Source organism: Taeniopygia guttata, chromosome Z, assembly GCF_048771995.1.
Source record: "Taeniopygia guttata chromosome Z, bTaeGut7.mat, whole genome shotgun sequence".
In the NCBI taxonomy this organism is placed as follows: domain Eukaryota; kingdom Metazoa; phylum Chordata; class Aves; order Passeriformes; family Estrildidae; genus Taeniopygia; species Taeniopygia guttata.
Window position 1 is genome coordinate 25,485,042 of NC_133063.1, and position 22,785 is coordinate 25,507,826.

The 22,785-nt window shown below is 41.2% G+C and overlaps 1 protein-coding gene and 1 long non-coding RNA gene across 2 annotated transcripts in view; one reads left to right on the forward strand and one right to left on the reverse strand.

Annotated features, from left to right (window-relative positions):
• FBXL17 (F-box and leucine rich repeat protein 17) overlaps nt 1-21,347 on the reverse strand; it is a 282,018-nt gene extending 260,671 nt beyond the window's left edge. The window contains exons 1-4 of the mRNA XM_030258953.4: nt 20,477-21,347; nt 5,296-5,418; nt 1,849-2,106; nt 1,013-1,144 (exon numbers count right to left, since the gene is read on the reverse strand). Coding sequence (XP_030114813.3) covers nt 1,013-1,144; nt 1,849-2,106; nt 5,296-5,418; nt 20,477-21,214 — 1,251 coding nt within the window. The 5' untranslated portion in view covers nt 21,215-21,347. The remainder of the gene's footprint in view (nt 1-1,012; nt 1,145-1,848; nt 2,107-5,295; nt 5,419-20,476) is intronic.
• Nucleotides 21,328-22,058, forward strand: LOC140681758 (uncharacterized). Its single transcript, XR_012052894.1, has 2 exons — nt 21,328-21,742; nt 21,884-22,058. It is a non-coding gene; the product is annotated as an uncharacterized lncRNA (long non-coding RNA).
• The last annotated feature ends 727 nt before the right edge of the window (nt 22,059-22,785 follow it).

The window sequence follows — 22,785 nt, forward strand, 5'->3', positions numbered from 1 at the left end:
TGTATTAAGGTAAGAAGGACTAGCTTTGACAGTATTCAAGATTGTGTTTCAATATAAGAGGAGGGACGTGCCCTTTTTCTGCATTTAAACTACACAGAAATCTCAGTTTAGATCTCTATCCCTATTTTTCAACTTTCTACAGTTCTGATCAAAACCAAGAACTGTCTGCCTTTTTCTTTCTTTGTTGATTTGAGAATGGTTTATATTTAAAAAAAAAATATTGAGCATTACCCATTTTTTGGTTTTTTGAAGCCAAATATCAAATGATTCTTGAATACAAGGTATGCTGTTTTCTTACAAACACAATCTATTTGTTCCAATTCAGCACTTCTGAAACAAAGGTTATAACCATGATGTTAGCTGACAGTTAAAAATTCAACTGCAAGCAAGTTTTACTTTCCTGCAAGAAACAAATTTTAAAAAATAAAATGAAATTTAGGAAAAAACCTAAGACAGTGTCATGGCATACCATATGCAAGCCATTCTCTTTCTACATTAGAAACCATCCTTTCGGAGACTGCTTGGAATAGGATGCAAGATTGTTTTGTTACTTCTCAACAATTTCCTTCTACTAGCATAGGCACACTACTCCATCCTGATGAGAAAGTGACATATTTCAAGAAAATATTATCAGCATGTATCACTTGTAATCAAGAACCAAAGCCCAAAAAATATTTTAGCTGTTTGCACTTTTAACTGCAGTTATAGAAACAAAATAAACATTCCATATGAAGCAAGTATTTTCCTATACAAACCACGCACATCCCAAAAAATTACTTGTGAAATACCATGTTAAAAACAAGAAGTTAATACATTTCACTTAACTTGTACTTTGCATCACCTTCTGGGCCATCTCAGTAGAACTGCAATTTTCACAGCCAGGAACATTTTTAAGCAATTCACTTGCAAAAAGTAAGTGAATTCTAATGAAAATTTTTAAAAGATAAAGAACAAGAGAAAGCTTTGACAATCAAAAAATGCCTTGGGAAGAATATAATCATTATGTACTTACTAATTTGTTTTCTTGCATATATATTCTTTGCAGCTTCAAACAGCCTTTAGCTATAATGATCATTCCTTCATCTGAGATCTTGTAACATTGCCCAAAATGTATGTCTTTCAATTCCCTGCATTTTGAACCGAGCTGCAATTAATGAAATCAAAGTGAAAAAAAAACAATAACAGCATTTGACTAAAATGAAGAGATAGGAGAAAGTATTTTTTTTCTGCTTCTCCACCCCCCATTAAAATTTATCTTTCTTTTCAGGCTTTGAAACACCATACACAAACAAGAAAGATTCTAATTACACACGTGGCAAAATGAAGTCAACAAAATGGAGCTAAGAGCAGCACATAAGGACTAAGTTATTTACTGTGTGTACAGGTAGCTAGCAATACCTTTATGCTCAACAACTTATTTGATTTACCCTAAGTCCTAAATGCTCCTTTAAAACTCTCTGAGAGTTGACAAAACCTTCCTGCACATCCAACAAATAAAGATCTTAATCACTTTCAACGTTCATGAAGATAAATGAATTACTTAAACACAGGTTTTGAATAGCAACCAAGCTCAGGATATTGAATACAACAGAAGTGAAGTATAGAATGTCAAACTGCACGTTTAACTACAAAAGCAATCATTCAATCACTAGGTATTAAAAAGAATAAAGAACGTATGTGCAGTCTACAGAGAGCAGCATTTACTGCACCAAAAAAAAAGTCTCCAAACATCAACTTTTAAAACAGAAATTTTTTTGTAATTTGTATTAAATTACAAAAGGTTATTTTCTTCTTGCTAAACTGAAATATACTAAGTTTACAGAAGGAATTTGTGGAATGGATGGTTACCTGCTTCAGGCCTTCATCAGTGAGTCTGTCTTGATTGCCCACATGCACTTTCTGAAGAAGAGGACACTGAGAGGCAACTGCAATAATAGAGGTGTCAGAAAGCTGTTTACACCTGTAGGCAGTATATCTTAAGAGCCCAGGACATTTAATTGCTAAAATGCATACTCCTGTATCAGATATATTGCGACAATCAGAAATATTGATTTCAGTAATATTCTGGCTTCTTGATGCTATTTTTTCCAACAGCTCATCAGTGACCTGCAAAGAAAAAAGAAATACATATAACTTTTTCCATAAAGATCTTTAATGTCATTAGGAGACAAATGGCTGTTTGTAAGATATACTTCCATGAGCTATAGAAAAAACGAAACTATACCTCCTTTACAAATACTACCTATGGCTGAATCTTTTACTGCAATTAGTTTGCTTCAGAGGGGTGGGGGACTGATGATTTTGATAGAATATGGTCAACTGGGGGGAAGCCAGTTCTGACATACTATGTAGTCTGTAGCTAGGTTTCATGATAAAGCTCACAGAGGGAGAAGCAACAGCTAGACAAGTACAGAAAATACGGACAGCTGCAGGAACTTATGTCACTACAAAAAGAATCCCAAATGGCTGCCCAGATTGACAGAAGTTCTCAAGTACCAGACTGAGCTCCAGAGTTAGGAGGGTAACCACACACCTGCTTCTCTTTTTAGACATGAAGAGAGTATCTGTGATTTTCAGGTATTAGAAAGATAAATTATTTGTTGGTATAATTGCCTTATTAAGGTTTAGGGCTTGATGTGCCTCAATGACCTCAGCTCCTAGGGAAGGTTAACAAAGCTTAGGGAGACTAATGTACTCCTGACAGTGGACACAAAGAACACAGAATTCATAGACAACAATGACATTTGGCAGAACTTCTTAGGTTAAGGAAGAAACTAAAAAAGCCAACCCAGCAACTGTGTTGAATCAATTCCAACTGAGTAAAAGGCAATTCTGGCAAGGAGATATGGCAAACACCACAAACCACCAACCCAAGAAACCCACCAACCCAAAAGACCAGAAAGACTGAGTATATGGACTAATTAGCATAAGAAGTGCAAAAATCATTTAATTTACCAACAGAAGGTAGAATACCAACTAATAATTATGTAACTTGGAGCCACCAAACATTACTGCCTTTATTTACCGAAATATATGTGATTTCACATTGATAATCATTTGTGCCCTATGGCAATTGTGTTAGTCTTCATTCATGTTTCTTACTTGTAGGAATGCTGTATGGAACGGCACAATGTCTTAAAACTTTTCTTTTTTCATTTTAATATATTAGCAGGTATGCTCCATTTAATCAGAGGGAGAACTGCTGAGGAATACACCCAGTGCACATAGCTCAGGCTGCAGTTGAGCTCCAGGTGGCCCAGCCAGAGGCAAATGGCCGTGAACTGGTGCCAGCCCTTTGTACATTAAAGGACACAAAGACCTGAGGCACAGCCACGTGAGGGACACTTAGGAATACAGCAGGAGCCAAGAGCCTCCAGATGTACCCAGGCACAGCCTATGAGGGTGTAAAAGCACCGGAGTCCTTCTGTTGGGTCCCTCCTCATCCAGCCTGAGGAGTTATTCTGTTGTTGAACAATGATCACATTATTTTAAGGAGCCAGAGGTCTGGGACTCTGATGTGGGAAACCTGAAGTTGAGGCAGTAAGGGAAGTGGTCTGACTGTGTGGGGCCTGCAGGGAGCGAAGCAGGGCATCCATCACCTCCCTGGGGCCACCTCTGCAGAGGAGCTTCGGTCCCAAGCAGGTGGTGCCAGTGTGGCTGACAAAGCAGCAAAGTTTCCTTATCACCTTTGTAAAAAAAACATTCCATCCATTATGTATCTATACACATTGTAGTCAGACAAAGTGACAATAACCTTAAAAGAAAACAATCCTACCATTTAGAAATATTTACCCATATTTGGCAGCCTTAACCAAAGAGGGCAAAGAGCAACACAAATCCCTTTTGATTTTTGTCTTATACAGCTGAGGAAAAGTCTTTGCTGCATTCAAAATGGTTTTTGTTTGTAGCAAGTCAGATCTTTTTTCTTGCTCTTTCATCAGGCAGGTGTTAAAATGGAAAAGAACTATATTGGTTTTGTCTGGGGTAGAATTTTCTTCACAGTGACTAGAACGCAACTACGTTTTGGATTTGTGCTGGCTTTCTTATTGCTGAATAGAGATTGCACAGAGCCAAGGCTTTTTCTGCTTTTTACCTGGCCAGACTAGCAAAGAGGCCGGGAGGCTGGGAGGGAACACAGCCAGGACAGGTAATCCCTAGCTGACCAACGAGATATTCCAGACCATGTGGCATCACAGTCAGTGATAAGTCAGTCAGTCAGTCAGTGAGGGGAAGAAGGAGAAAGGAGAGGACATTTCCAGTGATGGTGTTTGTCTTCTCAAATCATTGAGAAGTGTCTTCTCAAGTGTGATGGGGCCCTGCTCTTCTGGGGATGCCTGAGCACCTGCCAGCTAAGGTAGGAAGCAGTGAATTTGTTCTTTGCTCTGCTTGTTTTGTGTATGTGTGTGTAATTTTGCTTTCACTATTAAACTCTTTAAACTCATGAATTATGTAGCTTTTATTATTCCAGTTCTTTCCCCAACCCTACTGGTGGGAGAATGAGGAAGGGCTGGCTACCTGGGCCTTGACTGCTGGCTGGGTTTAAACCACAACAACAAATTGCAAAGAAAAAAAAAATCCTTCTTCAAATGCAACTGTCCAGTTGTTATTTCTCTGCACCCTGTATTTTCATTAAATGCTCAAGATGCACTTTATAGACCCTGCAAGTCACTACTCAACCAGAAACCCAAGGGCAGTGGCCAAACAATACTGGCATCCCTAAAGCTTTCCAAGGAGGGAAGTTACCCTGTACAATTTAAGGCTAGGCTCCTAGGGATCTCACTGAATTAAACACACAAATATTTCACTCTAGGATTGGCTAAAAGCCTAAAAAAAACCCCAAAACACCAAAAACAGTCTCTTTTCTAATGAGTAGGAGCCATACCAGCTGAAGAATAAAATAAAAAAAAATTGTTAAAACAAACAGAGCAAGCACCACATATGTGACCATTTTTCCAACTACAGCATCCTCAGAAATGCTCATGTTTGGCTTTGAATTAATAAGATGTCTCACAGCTCCAGACCACTTGATGCAGAGCTGAGACGGGTAACCCACAATCCATTTCAAATAGCACTTGTGCTCACACTATTTAATAACTGATCTCAGATAAAATATATTATATTTAAAAGAACCAACCTAAGGGTCCAGACATTTTCAGCAAATAGCAGAAAAATCCATACAACTACAGATATCATCATTTGATAATGCTTCTTCTGTTTAACCCTGGTCAAAAGTACACGTTCCAAGAACAAATTCTGAGTTATGAAAACAATTATTCCACAGTGATACTTTCATACCTGCTGACGACTACTGAGATCCAGTTGCTTCCAAAACTGAAAATCTAAACAGAGGTCACGCCAATATTTACAGACTAATGACACCGAAAGGCAACGCTCATTCAGAGATAAGTTGGAAAATATCTGTAAAGAAAGAAAAAATGAATTTTTCACATGTAATCATACTTTAGAGACAGAATTTTTTTATTATCAAGACATCTTGTAAAAGACAGAAAAGTATTAGCATGCATTATAACACAGATTTACAACTTGCCCCCTGCTTGATTAGTCAGGGACAATAACAAAAAACCTACATCCCACAAGAACTGACAATATTAATAAGTCACGTTAGCCAACAACATAACCAACAACAGAATACATCCTAAGTACTCATTTCGTAGACTAAGTTTCAGAAGTGCTTTTGAGATGGCACACCTAAAGAATTACAAATTAGCTCAGTGTTATTTGCAAGCCATTTACAAAAGTGTTTTCATTCCCATCCTGAAATGGATGGGAAACCTTTCTTTTTATTTTTTATCTGAACTGGTAAGGAGAGTCTTAAAGGTATTAAAACATCAGGTCTTGTGGGAAGGGGGCATGGGATAGTAGAGTAGATTAGCAGAGTAAATCAGTGTCATAGAAGAGAATTGAAGCACAAAATTAGCCTTTTATACCCCAAGGTTTTGAGCACTATAGCAGCTAGCAAAAGAAGAATAAACTGTAACTTTATAGCAAGACCATAAATTCCCATAGCATGTATTACATTCATCCCTTTCTTAAAAACACTGTTGTTTATTAATAAATATAACAAGAGGGTCTGCCAAGAGTTCACATGAAGGTACCCTGTCAGCACAAATTAACTTAAATCTACATGTGATCCTATAATGACAAAAGGAGAAAAGACAGTAGTGGCATTATACCTACACAGGAGTACAGACTGTAAAACATGTAAAACACTGATCTGAGGACATCAAGTACTAAATAGAAGTACTATTGCCCATCTCAGGCAATTTTCTCAAGAAAATATGAAAATACTGGAGAGTGTCCATAGGAAAGCGCAGAAGTCTAGCAAATATGAAAACAATCAAAGAAATGACTAGTACTGTTTAGCCAAGGAAAAGGGATGGCAAAGGGAAAAAAAATAAAGAAGGCATAATGAAGCATTTAACTACAATGGTAACTTAAAGAACTTTGTTCATTGGGTGGTCTTTGGAACAGACAAGACAACAAACTGTCGAGAATGAACTGTACCCCTTGTTCTAGGGAATGGCTTACCCCAGCAGTTTTAAATATGTATATCCCAATAAGACCCCCTGATAAAGCAGAGCTCTAATAAGAGAGGAGGGGGTCAAATTCATGACATTCTGTAAATGCTTGCAAGATTATCATTCTCCTCTTTTTCTAGCTATGAGAAACTTGCAATCTCTTATGCAAGACTCCTCAGTGTGGAAGGATTTTGCATGAACCCCATTTCCCTGTAGGCCTTTGCTTGGCCATTACCAGAGTCAGTGTCTCCTTCTCATTAGGCAGCCAGTTAAACACAAAAGACCGAAGAGCAAACAATCACTGCCTGCTTTCTCCCTGCAATTCATACTGGTGAAACCATGCAAGGACCAGGAGGTGGCTGCAATCAGCACTCAAAAAATACCATCACTCTCAGTCAAGCAGAAAGAAAGCACTGAATAGTAAGTGGTAATTTGGCATCTGACATTTCCTGCAAAAGTGTAATTCTAAACATGAGAAAAGGTGACAGTCTGCTGATACTCAGTAATTCTAAGTTAGTAAGAGCAGTAGGAAACTTGAGTTCCTGCTACTGGCATGAAACAGAAGACTGAATCTTATAACAGTTATAAAAACCTTAGAATAGAAAAAAGCAACATGATCCACATTATGTTGAAACAGACATTTGACTGACTCCAATTAATATTAACAAAGGATATCAAAGTTGGCATCATAAAATATTTCAATTAATCTTTACTCAAGTGGAAAATAAATATGTTTATTTGTGGAAATAACACCTTTGAGAAAACATAGATTGCAGTACTGAAGAACACAGTAAACTTGATACAGTAGACTGTTGCTAATACAGCTGCCACTGTTAAAATGAAAGCACATAAATAATTTCTGTATTTTATTTTGTTTATCCTGGGTTGGCATGGCTAGGTTTTGAGAGCTGGGGGGCTACAAAGGCAGCTTCTCTGAGAAGCTGCTCGAACCTTCCCTCACATCTTACAGAGCCAGTGTCAGCCAGCACCCAAGATGGACCCACAGTGGCCAAGGCTAAGACAGTCAGTGGTGGGAGGAGAACCTTTGGAACAACGTAAGAAGGAGAAAAAAATACATCATTGAGCAGAAGCAAGTTGCAACCAGAGACCAAGTGAGAATATGTGATGAAGAAGGAGCAGCAGAAACAAGGTATGATGAATTGACTGTAACCCCTACTCTGGTCATCCTGAATGGCTGGGGGATGGAGGGAAAAAATTGTGAGTGCAGACAGGCCCAGGAAGGATAAAACAGTTAGGAAAGATGTAGGTTTTACATCTAGGGTGATGGCCTAGGGTGATGTTATGGTGTTTGTATCCCCAGTTTTGTGTTCTGTTTATGTTTGATATTATGTTCTATGCCTTCAGGACTGACTCCAAACAGTGAAGGTTTGTTTTGTCTTGCTATCAGCCAGCTCACCTCCCAGCATGGTCTGTGTCCAGGAGAGAGGACAGGGCTGGCTTGCTTGCTGGCTGGCTGCCTTGCTTTTGCTTCGCTCTTGTTCCTGCTTCTTGCTTTTACTTGGTTAATTAAGCTATGCAGTCCAATTTCTTTCCCTGGACTGTTTTTCTTTCCCTTTCCTGAATGCCATCCAAAACTGCTTCAGGCTGGGACCTGGGAAACACCAAGAAACACCGAGAGCCTGCACTTTGTGACCTCCCACAGCCATCCCCAGTGCCAGAGACCAATAACTGAGCGACCACTCCCAAGAGAGACTTTCTGAATTTGTCATCTCTTCAGAGCAGTGAAAGAGTTTTTGTCATCTGGTGTTGTTGTTTTGTGCCGGGGAGTGTTTCTGTCTCTTAAATAAACAGGTTTTTTTCCACTTCTCTCTAAGGAAATTCTTCCTGAATTAGGTGGGGGGGGGGGGGGGGGGGGCGTAGGGGTTTGCTGTCTGTGGGGGCTTCTCCTGGAGGTTTCCTCCCAGATTTGCCCTAAACCAGGACAACTTCTCATTATCATACTCTGATTTGATTGGTAATAAATTCAACCAATTTCCCTAAGTTGTCTGTTTTGCCCATGACAGTAATCACTGAGCGATCTCTCCCCATCCTTAATTTGTCACCCTTTCCTCATGTTTTCTCTCACCAGTCAAGGAGTGCCAGGGCTTCAGAGGAGAACCTAGTGTCCAGCCAGGATCAACCCACCACGCTACCACCCCACCAAAAGCTTAAAGCCCTTACAAATCACAGACCTACTGCTAACCTGTTTCTCCTGCATGAAGCAGCTGTAGCAACAACAAAACGAAAAATAATTAAGTCTGATTAAGTACTTGACACAAACATTACTGCTGTGGGAGGGGGTGTGGCTGATGGCCTCCCTGCCTTACCATGGGAGGCGACTGATGTGTAGTTTCCCGCCTCCCCCAGTTGTCAGTTATTTGTTATCCCTTCCCCCTGTTCCTGTCAATCATTTTGTACTCCTTCCCCAGTTCTAGAAAGTTCTGAGTTCTTTGTACCCCCATTGGTTCTCCCCCCGAAACCACTCCTTCCCTCTATCCCAGTTGGCCGTTGCCGTGTCACTCTTCACTGACTCCTCCCTCAAGCCCTCACCCGGTTGGATGCTCTGTACCCTGACCCTCCTTCCCGGTTACTGTTATAACCCCTGCCCCGCCCCTGGTTCGGGGCTCTCAGAGCTGGCTGTCCTTCTGAGCGGCTGCTTCCCTTTGCTGCCCACCTCACCTTCCCTGCTTGAAGCCCTCAGGAATAAAGCCTCTTGAGAGTCACCCGCCTTGGTGGAAGCCTCTTCTTTCTACTACCATTGAGGCATCTGAGGTCCCGACCCTGTGGCTATCCGGAGCGGTCGCGGGACCCCAAGGCGCCTCATACTGCTGCATAGAAAATATGCTTAAAAATGTCCAAAAGCATTTGTCGTGATGCTTTAGTCCATTCTGTACTTAAGTCTAGAAGCCGAGACAATTAAGAAGTACAGGTGCTGCAAACTGACTTCCTAGAAAACAGTGAGGCCTCCAGGATAAGAAGAGAGACCAAAATCATTGCAGAAGTTGCAGCATGCACAGGAGTAGCCATGTAAGTTACACAAGCAGTATGTGCTCAAAAACAAGGCCTTGCCAGTTTTATTATCTGTAGTAGCTCTAAAAGTTCCAGCTATAAAAGGATGCTGAATAATGCCATGTAAAACAACAGCTTATCCTCAGAGCTTGCAATTGTTAAAAGATGGCATACTGAATTACACTAAATTGAATTTAGTAGCAAGGACTATACACGTCCCAGGTGGTGGCACATCACCCTTACATTAAGTGATTAGCTGAGCTGATGATTAAAATACTACACTAGTGCATAAAACACTTCGACTCACATTGATGACTTCACCACCCTTTAATTCAGTATTATTCTCTAGACACACACTGATATTGTGGCTTAAATTTTCTAATTCCCAAGGATGTATAAATACAGCTGAAAGCTAAAACCATTCCTACCAACAAGCCTGTTCATTTAACTCCTGCTTATGACAAACAACTTGGATGGCAATGTTTCTAGCAGTTAGCAGATTTAATTCCTGAGGATTGTACCCAAACATCTACACTTTCATATCCACCATTCAGTTTGCTCCCCCTCAACTGTCTTATCCCTCTTCCAAACACCAGAGTATCCTTCAGCACAGTAAAGGAAAAATAAATTAATAGCTTTTTATAGAATCATTTTACATTATTTTTTCTGTTGGCAAAAGGCAGGAGTAGAGGAATCAGAGTTCTGGAAAAGGAGCTCCCTCTCTCTCAACACACCTCTTTCAGCTCAAATTCCTAATGCAGATGTCAGTTTCTCCTGCTTCCCCCTTTCATATAATTGTTAAGATTAGTGGGTTTATTTTTCCTTTCAGAGGCAAGAGAGTCTCTGAGCCTTCAGGCTACATCCGATTTAAGGATACCTGACCGTCCCCACTGACAGCCTTATCATATCTTCCAGACACAGTAAATTCTTTAACCACAAGCTCTTGCTTTGAAATAAAACTGTTCACACAGTCTCATTAAAGACCAGTAAATGCCTTCCTTGCCTCAGTCTTCAAGAGCAAGACTGGTTGCTCTCCAGGAGCCCAGCCCATTGAACTGGAAGACAAGGACAAGGAGAAGAATGAAGTCCCCCATAATCTAAGGGGGGAACAGTCAGTGACCCACTACTCCACTTTAGACCAACACAAGTCTGCAGGGCAAAATGGAATCCACGGTCTCCGAGGGAGATCATGGAAGTGCTCACCAAGCCACTTCCATTATTTACAAGCAGTCCTAGCTGCTAACAGGGGCATTTCTAGTTGACTGAATGCTACAACATGTGATGTTCATTTACACAAATGGCTTGAAGGAAGATCCAGGGAACTACAGGCCTGCCATCAGACCTTGGTCCTGGACAAGGGTATGGAATAGATCATCACAAGTGTTGTTACATAAAGGACAACGAGGAGTAAGGCCCAGCCAGCACTGGTTTGTGAAAGGCAGATCCTGCTTTACCAACCTGGTCTCCTCCCATGACCAGGCAACCTGTGTGGTGGAATAAGTGAAAGGCTGTGTATTTTGTCTGGCAGAATTTGCTTTGACACAGCACTCTCCTGGAGAAACTGTCTGCTCATGGCTTCCATGGCTATACTCTAGAAACACTGTGGGAACAGGACCAGGTCAGTGACCATTCCCCTATGCTGGGCACTGGTGAAGCTACAGCTCAATCCTATGGTCAGTTTTGAGTCCCTCACCACCAGAAAAACCCTGAGGTGCTGGTGTGTGCCAAGAGGGCAATGGAGCTGGTGAAGAGCCTGGAACACAAGTCAGATAGGGAGCAGCTAAGTGTTTTCAATCTTGAGAAAAGGAGGCTCAGGGAGAACCTTATTGCTCTCTACAACTGCCTGTAAGGAGGATGTAACCAGGGGGATTCAGGGTCTTCTCCCAGGAGAAAACTAACAGGACAACAAGAAATGGCCACAAGCTGAGGCAGGGGAGGTTTAGTTTAGACATCAGGAAAATTTTCTTCACTGAAAGGGTTATCCAGGACTGGAACAGGCTGCCCAAGGCAGTGGTGGAGACACCATCCCTAAAGGTATTTAAAAGACACGTAGATGTGGCACTCAGGGGCATGGACTACTGGTGAACTTGGCAGTACCAAGTTAACAGTTGGATTTAATGATCTTAGAGATGTTTTCCAACCTAGGTGATACTACATCAAAAGAAAACACAAAAATGCAATGCCCATTACACGCCCATCAACTAACAGATACAGTAAGTTTTCAGTCAAATCACATTCAATCTGCTTCGCTCAATTCAAAGAGTCTAAATCTATGTTGATAGATACACCTATACAAATCCTTTACAAGAGAAAAGCCACACTGTTTTACCTTTAAACAACAAAACACAGCTAATTCCACAGTACCCCATGTGAGTCAATCCACCATTTTGAATCAGGTGATGTCCAATTGATTTTAAACTAGCTAAACCAAATCCTTGCACAGCACAATTCAGACCACCAAAAAAGTGCCTGACCAAGTTCTGCTGTTTTCTTCAACTTTTTAGAATATTTTGTAAGACAATGGATAAGAAAGGAAGAAAGCAAATGCTGATTAATATTAGTGAAGGGTCTAACCAGAAAACTAGAAATAAAATTATTCTGTGTAATTTTCTTTTTTACCGTAAGTTCTTGCATAATGGGCTTCAGACATTACACCCTTAACACTTCCCCACTGTTTCTATATTAAATGTATGGTACAGACTTGTGTGTTTAAAAAAGATTATTTTGAACACTTGTGTGAAATGTTAGAGTATTTCATTGGGAACAGAGGAGAAAAAAAAAACAGCAATACAAAAAACACCACAAAGAATCCTACAAATATGATTTTTAAAAAGAATAAAGATTAGTTTTACAAAATCAGAAATCCATGTACTAAATTTATTTTGTGTATCTTTAAAAGTTTTGTAATTTTGGCCTTAAATCAAGTTCCTCAAAGTGAATCAAGTGAAGAAGAAAACTGCACTTTTAATCAAAGGATATAGTGAAAAGTCAACCATATCCATTAAAGTTACTATGAAAGGAAGTTTGGTAATAGAAAATTATTTATGTGGTTGCTAATACAATATCCTCAGCATGAAGTTTTCTAAAAAGTAATTCACATCACCAAGATCAAATATAAAGTAAACATAACCATAATTCAAGAAATAATTTTAATTTATCAAAAGATAATCTTAATCTAAAAAAAATTTTAAAACATAATGAATGAGTTAGAATTATTGATTGCATACACTAAAGAAACTTTTCCCTCAGGAAAGGATGCTAGAGAATTCAGTTGATTGCTAATACCATTCTTTAAGAAGATACTGCTAACTTTAAGAAACACATATTTATCTACGGACATGAACAAAATATAGGCCCCACACCAGAAGAGACTGTAAAAGGTTAATCTACACATCCCTTGTTTCTGTCCATCATTTTCATTTGAAAGAGTTTCATTTCTGTGAATGAAGCTCTACTCTATCATTAAGAAACTTTTATATTCAAGAACAGGTATTCATTACACTGCATCACACAGATTTGTTTGAAAACAAAAATCTTAAATTATCAACAAAGGAACAATAAAATGTACACTCAAGCATTTCATGGTGCCTAAGTAACTTGAGACATTAATTTCTGTAAAACTGCTCATTTGTTTCATCAATTTTTTCAGCAACTAACTACAATTTCATTCACAAAAATATTTCTCAATTTGGCAAAAAGAACATAACATTTTACTATGAACAATACAACACAGTATTTGCTAATTGCAGGCACAGAGCAGTTAAACTACCAGATTAAGATGTTTATTAAAGGTTGCCTCATTCTATTTCAGAAAACTCAAAATCATACATAAGAGACCAGGAAGGAAGAACAAGTACGTTCTTTGTTTTCAAGATATTTCTCCACTTTGCTCACACATAATTTGAAAAGAACAAGTGAAATACAAATAATTCTGAGTTTATGAAACAAATGTGAGCATTGAACTCACACACCTCTGAAAGGAGCCTCAGTACACCCATGAAGGAAATCAAGTTTAAACTGTCCTTGTGATTACAAAAACTGTGCCAGCCAGGGAAAGTGATGATGTGATTTCACGTCATAGCTAGGATTCTCTTGGCAAGTTGAAATTCATTGCAACTGTTTACCAGTCCCCTACTCCCAGTCACTTGAATTTTAGCACTGGATTTAGTGACTGTACTTAGAAAAAGTCCTTTCAGGCAGCTGAATCTAAGGAAAGTTTTGCAATGTTAGATTGGATTGGCGTAGCCAGATTAATTTACATCCCCAGCAATCACATGATCACTCTACAGAGCACAAAGCCAGTGGCAGGAACACACAGCCAGAAGTTACAAAAGCAGACAGAGACTTTGCCTTAGCTTCAAAATAAACTACAAGATTAGCTTCTGTCTCTAAGAAATTACTGTCCTCCTAATGGAAAAGGAGAGTCCTGACCAATAACTAAAGTAACTTTACTTGCAGGTGCTCATAAGGTTTTTACTCTCAGAAATCCAACTGCACCCACTAAAAGACACCAGCTAGTGCTTCTGAGTCACCATGCCAGTTTAAGAGCAAATACATTAAAACAAAGCAATATCTGTGAAAGATCAAATATGGATCAGGCAACCCAAACAAAAGAAACAAATAAATTATTAGGGAATGAAAGCAGATGTTACATTTAATTTATTTTACATTCCAACACTGCACAACCTGTAATCTCTTATTTTCTCCATGCAATAATATGCCATTCTGGAGATGCTGAACAAGCCAAGCCAACACCTAAACAATGTAAGGAAACTTTTACTGGCCATGAGTGTTAAGGCATCTATCCCAGTCAAAAAAAACCCAGAAATTTTATTCCATGACATTTCTCCTCCTCACATAGCTCATTCTGTGATGTTAAAACCTACAGGCTTGAAAGCCACCTTTTCAAACACACCTCTGCAAAGCAAATAAATTGTTTTTGTAATTCTGAAATCAATCATAATATTCACAACATCTTTCAGAAATTTATCATTGAAATAATGAGCATATACTGTCTTCTCTTTAGTTACTAGTCTACTGGCATACCTTCCCATCACAATTTTGCCCCTCAACTGCATTCCAGAAGCACAGTAACACCACAGTGAACCTCATTTCCCCACTAGAATCACAGGACAACAATAAGCTTCATGGGAAAAACAAAAAATAGTCAAGAAGTCAAAAAACCAAAACAAATCCATAACAAACCACATTGCTCTGTTGAGCATTGCTAAAGAAAAATTAGTTCAAGCAAATTAATAGCAAAATTAAAGGACATCTTACCTGCTAGCATCAGTCATAAAGGTTTAAAACCCATTCCATATCTCTGAGTTCTACACTTAAAAGTAAGACTCAACATTACACAGGATAATATGCTGGAAACCAGCATAAATAGGAAAGAAAGCTAATATTACAGAAGTGACTCAATGACCTTGCAGATAAAGTCCAATCCAAATTATGTATTTTGATGCCTCTTTCTCATGACTAGCCAAAAAGAATTAAAAAAAAAAATTAAAAAAAGAAAATCACAGTTCAACTATAAAATGTACATGTAGTTTTTTCAGGTATAAATGCCAGCATTAATGAAATCAGAAGACAAAATTAAAGGTCTATCTCTAGTCTGTCAAACCCATTTCACATCGCTCAGATTATCCTAAATTCAGTGCTAGCACTAAAATGACAGCAGCAATGCATTTTATTTCAATCAACATTATCATAAAAAATGTTAAGTTATCACTGCAACAAAAGAAAACTTGTAACTTATTGCAACAAGAGAAGAATGATAAAAATAAGTAAAGAGCACTGGGTCAAGATAAAAGAAAAGGAGTCAGTAGTGCTTCAAATAACAGTAATAATACACTTAGGAAAACCCTACATTAAATACATACCCACACATATATACTCACACACACATTTATCTTCCCTTTATAGTGCATTAGCCCTAAGCTAAAACCAACAGGTTCAGTGCTACAGACATATGTTCATTCTTTATAAAAATAAGATCAGTAAACTGAGAAAGAGGACCTCAAAAAGAACACATCATCTATTCTAGACCTTTTGTTGCGAAGCAAGTTCAAGCACACACAAACATTCTTGATTAGGGCGTTCCCCTTGATGTTAAAAAAAGAATCAATAAATAGAAATCCCAGCTTGCCATGATACCTTGGGTTTTAGCTTTTCTATTTTTCAGATTCTCTGCTGCCTGGTATGTAACTCTGAAACTTCATACTAGGTGTTAGTAAGTTCTCGTCACAGGGTAGTCAGGCAAAACAATCCCTTCCCAGCTAGAGAATCAAGGTCAACCACTACCCAAAAAGCATAAACAATGGTGGAGAGAAGGGAGCAAGCCAAGGGGTTGAAACTTCATGACCTGCAGCTGTAATTGGACAGCTGAACCCAGTATGCAGATGAACCAAAACTTATGATAAATGAATATGATTCCTGCTAATAATTGTAACTATATCGATATTTTAGAAAAGACTTCTTAAAAAGTAATAGAGGAAAGTTATATGTAATTAGTGTCACAAAACAGATGTTTGCAGATGTTCATAGGATACAGGATGGACTATTGAGATATTTTAACACAAATGGCCTTGGGAAGGACAAAGTTGGGAAAAACTCCCAAGAGCGGAATCGGCATTGAGACAAATGAAAGTCCAGGCAACTCCCTAGGCAAGAACAGCCTTGAAGGCGAATAAGTTGATATAATTCCAGATAGAGAACCCAAAACTGGAACACAATGCTTACTTTTATAACACCAAGCTTAATGTGCATGTGCAACCTGCCAGGTTATTCAGAGGACAGCGAGGAAGGCCATCGGCCTTCATCCAAGAAGACCCCTGAAGTGTCCAGAAGACCCCCCAGCAACAATGGGCACATGTGCTGTGTAATATAGTGAAGTAGATTTCAAGAATCAAAATTGGGAGATTTACAGGAACTGTTGATGAATATGTATTAGCATACAGTATAAAAGTTGTGCTTGGATTCCTCTGCCTTCTGTATGTGTGGCAGGGTGAGAGGTCATCCCCATACCTCGATCCGTTTTGCTTATGCTTTATCTGAACCACTGCCAAATTTCTATTTGTAACTCCTTCACCATATTTGATTTCATTATTATTTTATATTTTCTTTTATACCTCAATTAAAATTGCTGCTAGATTTTAAATCTTGTGGTTTATTGAATTGGACATATGGGACCTCATTCATGACATTACAGAAGTGTAAAAACTTGTGACCAAAATCCATCTTGGATTCAACCTGGGTGTAGCCCTGGCCAGGCTCTTGTGCTGCCCAAGGCGTATCCTTTTAAGGCCTTTCAATAAATACCTATTTTGTCTATTTAGCTCTGTCTAGTCTCTGCTCCAGATCAGCCTCTTTAGGCATCAATTACATAATCGTAGAGACGGGAAACCACTGTTGCCAAGGTCTGGAAAATGATAAAAAATATCTCACCCGAATTAAGCTTATTAATTCCTTCTATACAACAAGGGACAGGAACACAGTTGAACTTTTTATCAATTTTCTCTAAACTAAAGATTGCATCTCAGTCTTCTTTATGAAAAACTGTCATTGAGTTTGTTCAGGATCTTCCAACTACTGTAACAGGCCATGTTTTTATCACCTCTAGCTACCCTCTGATGCCTCTCACATTTGTGTGTGGATTTCCTAAGGAGATCCCAGTGCCCACAACCTACTGCAGTACTCTAGCACAGGCTTTAAAAGCACAGAGCACAGGAGAGAATTTCCTTTCAGTGTTTTACATGCAGAACTCTGTTAAAACACCTCAAAAGGAAATCTGAAGTGTTTGAATTGGCATTCTCTTGTAAATTCATGGCTCAGTCTGCAGACCATTTACACCTTTTTGATTAAACAGCAGCACTGCAAAGAGGTAACAGATATAACAGGATGATTTATTTTTCTATTTTATTTTACAGGAATAAGCTGCAGTGACTCTTCAATAGGCACAAACTTGTGATGTACTGCTCAAAGTTTTAGAACTTAATTGTATGCAGCAGAAGATTCTGTAATTTTCTGTAGTGCTTAGAAACAGCTCCCTTTTTTTTCCCATTCACACGTGTGTAGGACACAGTCAAGCTCTCTATAGCTGACTGATCTATAATTCCTTAATTCTCCTCAAGTTTTAAAGAGAATGGCTTTAAGTTACCCTTTAGTCAGTTACCCTCCTCTACCAAGAGGAAAGATGACATTTTGCCCACTGTATAACATTGCTTTCTCATACACGTTTCAGCAGCAAAATGAAAAGCAAAACACAAAACCCTGACTGTGGAAGCACCATTCTTTTATCACTTCATATTGACCAGGATACCTCTTCACCAGCCAGGGAAACAGGATCAACTGGCACACTGCACTATGAACCTCCCAATCCAGTAGGGCCCATCTAATGATCTGCAGGCAAACTTCAGTCTGACAAACTCTTCCACCCATCCCAAACCCCAGGCTTAGAGGAGAGTGAACCACCATAAACAGCTAAACAGCACCTCAGCAGACAAATTGGCAAGCTCTTCCTAAAGGAGTTCCTGACATATTTCCTTCGGCTTGTCTTGAGGCCACCTACAGACATTGGTGACAGCCACTCCTGCAACAGCACCACTGCATCAGAAGGTCACAGACATGGGAATCAAGAAAAAAACCATCAGGATCTGTCTCCTGCTGTTTCCCAGGATGGAATCTCTTGTCCTTGCATTAAGGTTTGTGTGTCCTACACCTGCTGTAAAAAGATTTTGGGTATATTTGTCTTCCACCCTCTCATAATGAAATTACACCTTTGGAGAAAGGACTATATTTAGGATATTCTATCTGTATAAAAATCCATCATAAGAAGGCAGTTGACAGGACACCTGGTTACACATCTGAAGTTAAAAGCTCCATGACAGAGTAGTATATTTTGGAAGCAACCAAAATTCCCAAAACAATGGAATGGTTAGGAGACAGATATATAGCTAAAGATACACATATTTGTGTATAAATATAAATATATGAAATCTCAAAAAACCCAAAATCATAAATCCAACTCATTAGTACAGCTATGGATTGAAGGGCAAATTTGGGGGTGAGTAGGTTGGCTCCTACCAAGATGCTGGAAACAATGGTCTATTTTTTCAGACATTGCAGAAGGAACTGACTACAGGACAACTGTAGAGACAAAATCACTGAGGAAGGTAGATGTCTGTCCCGATTTCAGATAGAATAAAATTCTTCCCAGCTGCTGGTAACAGTGCTTTGTGGCTGGTACAAAACAAATGTTTTGTGCATCACCTGGATCTCTCTTTCTTGCTCTCCTTTTTATACAAACATTTTATACTAATATATGTTAGCTGTTTCATCAGTTATTAAACTGTTCTTATCAAAACCCACAATGTACACTTTTTTTTCCCCTGAATTCTGCACCCAACCAGTCTGTGGATGTGGTGTGCAAGTGGCTGCCTGGGGTTAAAACAAAACTCCATGTTTGTAAGAAAAAACAACCAAACATAAAACCCCCATAACCTTGAAAGCACAGGTAGAAATTAAATAGACACTAAATAACATTTAAACTAGTCCACGGGGAAGATGGACATGACATCTTTCTCTATTAAAGTTATGGAACAGCTATAGACACATATTTTTCAAAAAGTTAAACTGAATACTTAAAAGTAACCGCAGAAAAGTACTCACACCATTGATCAAAAAGTACTTCAGCTACACTAACCGAATGAGAACAGTTTCAAATCTAAAACTAAGTATCAAAGAAAATAGTTATCTTCCAATAACAGGGGCAAACAAATGGTTCCCTTCTAGAAGAACTACAAGACAAAGTTTCAATTTTGCAATCACAGATCAGATTAATCAGATGATAGCTCATGAATTCTTATCTGCCTAGAATTAATTTGCATAGCACATCTACAAAACATTACTAACACACTTATGAGTATTAAGAAAAAAAAACAAATTAAACCAACAAACAACAGCAAAAAACCATCAAACCAACTAAACCTCCCACAGAATTAGTGTTATGTGCAAGACAGACAGATAAGTAGGCTGTTACTGTTTGACAACAAAAAAGTACAACTAGCAAAATATGAACACCAAGAGTCATGTCACTCACTCCTGCATTACTATGTCCAGCTTCAAGTTCAGCTATCTGATCTTTGAGACACTCCAACAATCCTGAAAACTTATTCCCAAAATTCAAAGGCACATTAACAACAGACTATGGAAAACATCACTGGCTCAGTTCCAGCTAGACTCCTCTTTTTAGCTAATGTTTAGTTGAAGGAAGTCAGCACAGGGGTCAAAAGAGTAGCTTAAAAATGGAAAGTAGTTCCAAAGGAGAACAGTATTAAATGAACAGAAAGAGAGCAAAGGGGACAGAAGAGGTGAGACTGTTCCTTGGACATACAGCATAAGAGGTTATGAAAGCATGTAATTCAAGAAGGCGACAAACACTGTGGAACTAGTAAGGCCAAAATTGATCCATAATACACAGCAATACAAACTGTTTAATAATCAGCACTGAAAACTTATCTATGTAGCTCCAAAACCCAGGGAAGCACTAAATACAGTGACAGGCCCCCTTGGTCAGTACTACACCAGTGATGCAAGTAAAAGTCGACTTGTGAGGGGCACCTTACTAAGTTAACGGGTACAGTCAAAACATTTACGAGACAGCTTCTGGAGCTGATTTATGTGTGTGCACCTCCAGGAAATGCCTCACAACGCCGCTTCCAACGACAAACAAACAACGCCCCAGAACCCTATCCGTCCCCCCAAAGCCAGGCGCTGAGGCAGCTCCGGACCGGCCCGGCCTCCTCCGGTCCCCTCTGCACTGAGTCCGCCCGGTGTGACAGCGGCACCCCGGGGGCTGCTGGCACAGCCCCTTCCCGAATCCTCAGGGAGAGGGCTGGCCCGTCCATCCCCCCATCCCGACCCACCTTGAGGAGGATGGAAGGCGGCAGCTGGTTGATGTCTGGGGTGGGCGGCGGCGGCAGCTCCCGGCAACTGTCGCCGGGGTGCTCCAGCGGCTCCTCGCAGCCCGCCTCGCCGCCCCGCTCCTTCTCCTCCTCCCGGCCCTGCTCCTTCTCGTCCTGCGGAGTGGGAGGCGGTGGCGAGGCGGGCTGTCCCCCGCCGCTCTGCCCGGCTGTGCCCCCGCCGCTCTCCCCCGCGGCGCCGGGCAGGGCGAGCAGCTGCGGCTCCGTCGGGCACTGGCAGGCGCCGGGCTCGGGCTCGGCGGCGGCGCAGCGCGGCTGCTTGCAGGGCGGGCAGGCGGGCAGCCCGGCCCCCTTGCGCTTGCACACCATCTCGGAGGAGACCTCGCCGGGTGGCCCCAGGAGGCCCCGCACCGGCGAGGGCAGCAGGCCGGAGAGGAAGAGGCGCTGGCAGCGGCCCGGAGGTTCCCAGGCGGCGGGCGCCAGGCGCAGGAGGCGGCGGGCGACGCGCTGCTCTGCGGCGGTCAACGACACGTAGGGCGGCGGCGGCGGCGGCAGCAGCGGATCCCCGGCGGGCAGTGGCTGCTCCGGGGCGGGCGGGCTGGCGCCGTGAACGATGAAGCAGAGCATGCAGGGCCCGCGCAGGAAGCAGTTCCGGCTGCGCGGCGGCGGCGGCACCTTCCCCCGCGGGCGGCGGCGATCCCGGCTTAGGCTCCTTGCCTCCTTCGAGAGCAGGTGGCCCATATAGGAAGGGAAGCGGCGGCAGCGGAAGGGCGGGTGTCACCTGAGGGAGGCGGCGCCGGCAGCTGACATGCTGCCGGCAGGCCGGGGCAGGAGGCGGTGGCGACGGCGGGGCTGGTTCCGGGACGCCGGGAGGGAGGGAGAAGCTTCCGCTACCGCCGGCCTGACCTTCCCCGGGGAGCGGGGGCGGCGCTCCGCGGGCGGCCGCGCTGGGCCTTTGGAGGCCGGGCCGGGCGGGTGCCCGCCCGCCGTGTGTGGCAGCGCTGCGCTCACGGTCCGAGCGCGGCTCCGCAGGCCGCATACGGCACGCACGCCTATGATATGTGCGTATGTGCATTGCCACAGAATCGTTAGGGGCTGGAAGGCACCTCTGGAGATCATCTCGACCTACCCTCCTGCCAAGGCAGGGTCACCTGGAGCAGATAACACACGAATGCATCCAGATGGGTTTGGAGTGTCCTCAGAGAGAGAGACGGCACGGCTTGCCTGTTCTAATGCTCTGTCACCCTCAACGCGGCGTTCTTGTTTGAGGTGGAACTTACTCTGTTTTACTTTATGCCCTTTATCATGTCATTGGGCAGCGCTGAAAAGTCTGGCACCGCTGTGTTAGCATCGGTCTTGAAGATATTTATACCCATTACTGAGAACCCCTTCCACTCTTCTCCAAACCAGATGGGCCCAGTTCCTGCAGTCTCTCCTTACAACAGAGATGCTCCAGGCCCATCATCGTCTTCGTGGCATCTGCTGGACCCCCTCCGTTAGGTCATTGCCATATATATACACACATAAGACGTATAAAATACATGCATCTTTTTGAGGAACTGAAATAAAAATCTTTTGTGCTACACTTTGTAGGCAAATGTCAGATCTTTTGTGCTACACTTTGTAGGCAAATGTCAGAAGACCCCTTCCCATTGGTCTCAGATTATGTGCAGGACAGTGGCCGAGGTTTTGCAGTGGCAAAGCAACACAAGTTTAGAGACCATCAAGAGCAGTTTTCCAAGCTCTCTTCTGTCAACATAATTTTCCCACCAGCACTTTCCAGAAAATAGTTGTTTTCTGCTGTACATTGTACATCTGGAAACAGGGCTCATATGGGACCTCTGACCTGCTATGCCCTCCTGCAGACACTCACCTCTAACTGCAGTGTGTTGAACCTTGATGCAGGTGCCCTGGTGTGTAAATCCTTGCTGGATGCTGCATTAATTAAGACTCTGCTTAGTGCCTAGCAAAAGCAATTTGTTTCAGCGTTCAGTTCTAAACAGTTGACTTAGTTGTATAGTCTTAGATATGTAGTTTAAATATATGTGCAATTTTGTCTTTAGTAAAAGGTGTCTGGGGAAGGAGAAGTCAAGTTACAGCTAGAGTACATGTGGCTCAGTACTAATATTAAATAACAAAGGGTAGGAGAAGAAATGCACAGTATTTTATATTGCATAGCACATGTTTTGGCCTTTTGCCCAGGGACAAGTTATATTAGGATTAAAATACCCATGCTGCTATTATTTTAGCTTGTTACCTCTATTGTTAGTCTTCAGCAGCTCTTTAAAAATGTTTCCTATGAGAAAAGTACT